This window comes from Acyrthosiphon pisum, chromosome A1 (genome assembly GCF_005508785.2).
Source record: "Acyrthosiphon pisum isolate AL4f chromosome A1, pea_aphid_22Mar2018_4r6ur, whole genome shotgun sequence".
In the NCBI taxonomy this organism is placed as follows: domain Eukaryota; kingdom Metazoa; phylum Arthropoda; class Insecta; order Hemiptera; family Aphididae; genus Acyrthosiphon; species Acyrthosiphon pisum.
Window position 1 is genome coordinate 55,779,483 of NC_042494.1, and position 6,947 is coordinate 55,786,429.

The 6,947-nt window shown below is 28.8% G+C and overlaps 2 protein-coding genes across 2 annotated transcripts in view; one reads left to right on the top strand and one right to left on the bottom strand.

The window, feature by feature from the left end:
- The window catches only part of LOC100568931, a 10,944-nt gene extending 5,770 nt beyond the window's left edge, over positions 1 to 5,174 (top strand). Inside the window, exons 3-4 of the mRNA XM_003245766.4 lie at positions 3,967 to 4,277; positions 4,926 to 5,174. Coding sequence (XP_003245814.2) covers positions 3,967 to 4,277; positions 4,926 to 5,065 — 451 coding nt within the window. The 3' untranslated portion in view covers positions 5,066 to 5,174. The remainder of the gene's footprint in view (positions 1 to 3,966; positions 4,278 to 4,925) is intronic.
- A 104-nt stretch (positions 5,175 to 5,278) lies between these two features.
- Positions 5,279 to 6,947, bottom strand: part of LOC100159192 (T-complex protein 1 subunit beta) — a 4,485-nt gene continuing 2,816 nt past the window's right edge. Inside the window, exons 5-6 of the mRNA XM_001946152.5 lie at positions 5,797 to 6,353; positions 5,279 to 5,732 (exon numbers count right to left, since the gene is read on the bottom strand). Coding sequence (XP_001946187.1) covers positions 5,560 to 5,732; positions 5,797 to 6,353 — 730 coding nt within the window. The 3' untranslated portion in view covers positions 5,279 to 5,559. The remainder of the gene's footprint in view (positions 5,733 to 5,796; positions 6,354 to 6,947) is intronic.

Sequence of the window (6,947 nt, forward strand, 5' to 3'; positions counted from 1 at the left end):
ATTCAATTTTGTGAAAAATCGATTTTGCGTAAAAATTCCCGTTTTTCCTTAATTTTTCTTTTGTTTTTCCCAACGCTTTTGAAAACTACTGTGAAATTTAAATTTTGACCTCCTCAATGCACCAACGATATTCACTTTCTGATCGAACAAGATACTGAAGTTGAAAATCGTAGCATTATTTCGACTACTTATCGTGTACACAGACACAAAAAAAAAAAATAAAAAAAAAAAAACACACATCAATTGTAAAATCAATACATTCATCGTTCCACTCAGAATCTAAAATAGCATGCACGCACACTACTCGCGCTAATTCCCAATTTAACACCCGAGTTACACATAGGTACTATTTTATAGAACGAAGGCATCGTATATACGATGTGTGATGTGTCCTCTCTCAGTGTCGTAAGCAGCTCTTTATAGTATCGAGTTATAATAGATTGCAGTTCTATGCTAAGAGTATACCAATATTGGCCACTAGTCCATTTATTCGATGATTATGTTTTATGTATATTTATATTATTATATTTATAATTTATATATTAAAAATGTCTATGTATATTGAATATATTCCTGTACTCATGGTAGGGCCCGCATTATAGGCAAGTTTAGGAGCCAATATATTCTAAATAAGGCCCTGAGTTACCTAATGGCTATATAATAAGATACTTATTACCTACCTACTTGTTAGTTATCATCATAATATACATTTAGTACATTATTAATGCTTTTCAATACGATGATCTGAGTGAAATTTTAGTAGGTACATAATATCTATGAATATTTGAATAGATTATTATGAATTATAATTTCCCATGACCCACACCCTCAAGTTAATATTAGCAAAAAATACTTCTCCTTTAGTTTCACTTCACCTGTCTATAAATTTCCCTTGCCACGTGTTAGTGTTTCCTGTGTAAAACTGTTTTGGAAAAGGGGGTTATAAGGGTTAATAATGGTTTCTGTCTATTTGTTTCCGTAATCAACCGGCCGTGAAACTTTTTACCTATTCCCACCCTGATGTATATAGATGATATTATAAACAATAATGTCGATTATAATTTTATTTAAATTATATCGTTTAAAGCCTCTAAACCTAATACGTATAATTATGAAGGTATATTATATTGTGTAAAAACGACCATATATTATAATACGTCTATAGGTGGGTACATGGTGAATTTATAAAGCAGGGTTTGATTGCATTTATTTTTAAAAAATATATTTCCATACACATCGGTATTTTACATTTTAATACGTTTAATAATAAAAAGTTACAGCCCGTAAAATATCTTTGAGCAGACTTTGACAAAAAAAAACTTCAAAAATAAACTATACCTACAACAATTAAATTATAAATAACCTCTTGCAGCGCTTAAATAGGTATAATTTAGAAAATTTCTCCACTAAAAAACTAAACTAACACTCCTTACAAAATTAAACCTTTACACAATACTTCTTAAACTTATCTCGACTGGTCGCATACAAATTCGGGACTCAAACTCAAAAAAATTATAAAAATAACCTTAAAAACTATCTTCCTACTAATCACAAATAGTTAGGTACACCATTTTATGTCACAAATCTTATTTAGGTACCTTATACATAGGATACTTACAAATTAAAACAATTATAGATACAGTCATACAGTTATGAAGTCTTATACCCGTTACTATAGGTCTTTCAACTATACATTAATATTTAATAACCTCACAAAATATTTATCTTGAGCAATTCCTGAAACCCTCCTTCTCCCCGCAAATTACACCCAAATGGAGTTAATTATAGCAATTTTTCCCGAGTTATTCAGCTAGTAAGTATATAATATTTTGACTATACAGTACATAGGTCAATATCATTATAGCCATATAGCCATATAGGTACAATATGTACATAAGTACTATTGTAGTATAATAATGTGGTGTCTGTACGTCCATAGACGTTCTGTACATGAGTCAGTCTTATAGCCCTATAAGTGGTTACACCTACTAAATTTTTACAAAGAATTTGTATGAGATTCATTCGCAGTGATAATTATTGATAAAATTGTATTGGTACATAATATACACGTCACCTATTAGGTAGGTACTTAATAATATTATTATTTTACATGTTTCATAATTTCATACCCCAAGAAAAATGCGTTAGCTAGATTGTATTTACTGAAAGATAATCATTAATCAATCATATTATCATTGCCAGTCATATAATAGTTTTGTACTTTTAACTAGGTAATTAGAGTGCCGACTGCTGAATAATTGTTTTGAACACTGTCTTTTAAAATCTTAAAGTCTCGCATGTCGCATAAACTTTAAAATGCCTAAAATCTTTGAACAGTTAGCGTTTAGCAGCATTTACATTTGGAAGTAATAGGTATATTTGACTGACAGGACAGTATTGTTTCATTTATTCTATTTAATTATGTTTCCTAATATTTATACTAATATACCTACTATTAATTTTGTCTCGTATTTTTAGACATTTTTTCATCATTTTATAGTTTCCCGTGCATTTTATAAAATCATTTTTAGGTTTTCAAGTTCCTGGCCCTATAGTTTTATACTTTTAGTTCATAAATCATAAGTAAGTCATGCCTTGTGCATACAATATAGTAAGCATAATATATCAGCTACATCCTACATAACTATGCTTGAATATACATATCGAATAACTGTGTGAATATTGACGATATCTGACCACAAATGTAGATTTTTTTTATTCTTCAACGCTACCAGTTTTCAAATAAAAAAAAAAAACTATTTTGTTTATGAGTATAGCGTGTGTATGTTACCTATGAGTGAAAATAACTCACCCCTACATACGTTTATTGTGTTCGTACCACCCTGGTGCCAGGCACCCATTTGTGTTTCTTATAGAAATTAAAGAAATAAGGTTAACTTTACCGAAGTCACGGTCCCCCTTTTCAACTTGTAGTTTGATATTATCCTACAACAATAGAGACCAGTAGACCATACAATAATATTAGTAATTCTAATATTATAATTTCGACAATTCGACGTAGATTGTACAATTTATAAGATTAAAAATTGTTTGTTCAAAAATATGAATAAAATAACTATAAATAATATATATACCTACATAATGAATAAAGATTACTATAAATTAGATAGGTAGGTAATAGATATAGTAGATAAGTATCTATAATATAATAGATCATATTTTCGTAAAACAAATAAAAACGATTTCTGATTAATTGAGCAGATCCTAAATTAGGGTGGTTTGCGTTTGGGCGAATGACGTATGCTGTATAGTGTACATGGTGTACATGCTCGTAAAAAAATCGAGTTTATGAACTTTTCATTCTAGTAAATATTATATTAAATTAAGATAGGATATTTAGTTCCTGTGAGTTATTAGTAATAGGATAACTCACAATTATATTAAAAGTCAAAAGTAAGTAGTTTTAAAAATGTAATGATATAATAAAAATTTGACGTTGATAAATTATGAAACTTGAGTTATTTTAACTTATTTAACTTTTAATTATTTGAAATTTTATTTTTAATTTTCTGTTATGAAAAAAATAAATGAGTAGAATAATAATTACCTAGGTACCTTACTAGTTACTTCACAAAGAAAAATTAACTAATATTAAATTGATTTATAATGATTAATGATTTAAAATACATGGACTATAAAATGCTATCACCTCGCAGGGATCAAGGCCCCTGACAAACGTGACATTTTTAAGGAGTTGTGTTTAGGCAATTAACTCGTTCCTCCTGCTTGTTTTTTTGGGTAAGTAGTAACTGTGTAGTATATTATCATTATAGTGTGTATTATGAGTATAACTATTCAACCTTGCCAACAAATTGGAACTTTAATTCTTTTGAATGACTTTGTATTGGAAAATAATTTTTTGGAAAACACTTGAAAAATATAAATTAAAAAAAATAATAGTGAGGAATTCTAATGCTAAGAAAAATAAATATATTTATTTTACAGAAGTCATTTTCCTTATTTCCGTGAAGACGATGAACGTTGGAAGAATTCTGTACGTCACAATTTGTCCATTAATCCTAATTTCCGGAAAGGTAGAAAATCTCAAGGGGCCGGTCATTATTGGCGGCTGTGCAATACCGAAGAGAGTCTGGGACAACGAGAGTATACCATGACCACTGAAGACGACACATCTTCGCCACAAGAGTCATCTGAATTAGAACAAGCTTGCAAGTATTTAGAAGGCGAGCTACATCGAGAAGATAGTTTGGAAGATGTAAAAATGATTCAGAGTATCAACACAGAATTAGAAAATGGTATGTTTTTTGGTGTCTAGTCAACGAACAAATTGTGTAACTGATTATTTACATACATATTTTGTCTTAAAATTATATTAAGTAAAAATCAAAATTTGTATAAGTACCACGTTATACAATACAATATATTATTTCCTTTGTTTTAACACAGCTCTACTATACACAGAAAGTATAGTGGGTATTAAAACTCAAAATACTTTTGAAATGATTGATAAATTTATTATGTATGTATAATGTCATCATTATTTACTAATACTATTCAATTAATTTTGATAAGTTCATTCAGCCATAACTAATTATTTATATTTAAAACTTATAACCAGATGAATTTATTTGTTTATTTACTTAGCAATATATATTTTTTTCTCCTGGTAAAATAATGTTTTAGTTATAAAACATATTGATTAAGTATTATGTTTATACAAAAATACTTACTTATAAGAATATTATAAAAATATCATAAGATCTCAAATGTTTAAACTTTCAAGTATAATATGATTTGTGGTTTTAACTTTAAAAATTATGTTGACACCAAAGTAAAAATAGTTATGTTATTGTTTTCCTAATGTAATTGTTATTTAATTTAAATTTTATTATGTTTCAGTAAAGAATAAAAGTCAATTTTATACATTTTTGTTTTTGTTTCAGAAATATATACCAATTCGTTTTTGATTTCCAGTCCGTCAAAGTATGTAAACGAACAAATCAGTTTATCAAATAATGATTTTCATTCATACAGTGAGAACCTGTTGGAGGAGTCTATTGACTTTCAATATTACAATTTATAAATCTTCCGGCTCAAACTACTTTGGTTTCCAAAATTCCATTTTTTTTTACATATATATTTAAGACTGACCAACAGGTGACCTTTTTATAAAACTAATTTTATTATATGATTGATTAATTACATTAATCCCGACATTCATATTTGTTCAGTTTGCGTTTATGTTTGAAGCTTTTTTTTATGTTACCATTGTGTAAAAAATGTTTGATCATCCTGATTCTAGTCAATTATTTATTATTTAAAATAATTTTTGCTTACTTATTTTTTTGCAAAATACACTTATTATCGAATAGATTTAAATATTATAATTATTGAAAAGCATTTTTTTTTTATATAGATTTTAAGATGTTTAAAATAATATCTCGTGAATAGTATTTCATATTTTTATATATTAAAAAAAAAAAATGTATATAAAAAACATGTGAATTAAAACAACCTTATTGTGTTTGGAGTTAGTTTGTTATGAATATTATTAAATAAATTTAAGATAGTTAGAAATTAACAGTGACCACGATCTTCAACTCGTTGTCTAGGTGCAGCTTTAATGATACAATCGACACGCAAAATCATTTCAGCAGCTTCAGCGGCAGACACTAGAACTTGTCTTTTGACAACAAAAGACTCAGTTATTCCAATCTCTTGCATACATCCTAAAGCACCTTTTTCCATATCTAAAATAAAATATTTAATGTAGTATAATAATATAAAATTAAATATTAAAATATGATAACTTACCAAGACCCATTTTACTCTTGCCAAGAGCATGATTGGCTCTCAATTCATTGACAAGCTGTGCAGAATCCAAACCAGCATTGTCGGCAATAGTAGTGGGAAGAGACTGTAAAGCCCGAGCAAAGGCCTCCATGGCTACTGCTTCTTTTCCAGGTGTTTTAGCAGCTACAGCACTTACTGCATTTGCCATTAGCATTTCACTGCAACCACCACCATACACAATGGTTGGTTCTCTGACGGTAGATGATAATACACATAAAGCATCATGTAAAGAACGGTCGGCTTCATCAATAATTTGTTCAGTTGCACCACGGATGACGATGGTGCATGCTTCACCAAGAGCTACGCCGGAGAAACGTAACAATGTGCTTTCCCCGATCATTGTTTCTTCAATAAGTTTGCATGTACCCAACTTGGCTATGGCAGGGGAATCGAATGTTGATAGAATCTCCCCACCAGTTACAAGGGCTAATCGTTCAATACCATCAAAATCGGCATGTTCAATAGCCATAATACCAGCATCAGCAAAAAGTTGTTCAGGATAATTGTAGATCAATTGTCTGAAATAACAAAACAACAACATTATCTAAATTATAAAACAAAATTTGATTACTCAAAAAGTAGAATTGTACTTAAGTTTTACTTAACTAGAGAACAATAAATTAATATTTGAAAAATTGCTACAAGGTAGTTGCTATATCGTATTTTGAAGTTCAACCAAATTAATCCAGGATTAATTATAAATATTAAAGTAATAATAGTAATACCAATACTAAACAGTTTAGTAGAGATGTTCCGGATAATTTGTCAAAAACTGGGTACAGAGTATTGAACAAATAGAAATTTTAATACTAACCGCGTGAGGAGAATAGTAGAATGATTACTAATAAGTTATACCTAACTGACAATTGTAATGTAGTAATATATAATACGTTTTGATTGCAGATTGTTATCATATAACTTATTAATAAACATAAGTTTATTTTTGTAATTCGTCAAAGAAAACACCATTTGTTAAGAGGACGTTGCACCCGCATGTGTTGTCTCTGTCTTACACACGTACGTTATACCAAATTTTCGTTCGGTAGTTTCAATAGGGTGCTGTCATTTTGATTTTAGAGTGAATTGACCTATTATTAAACTTTTAGGTAACA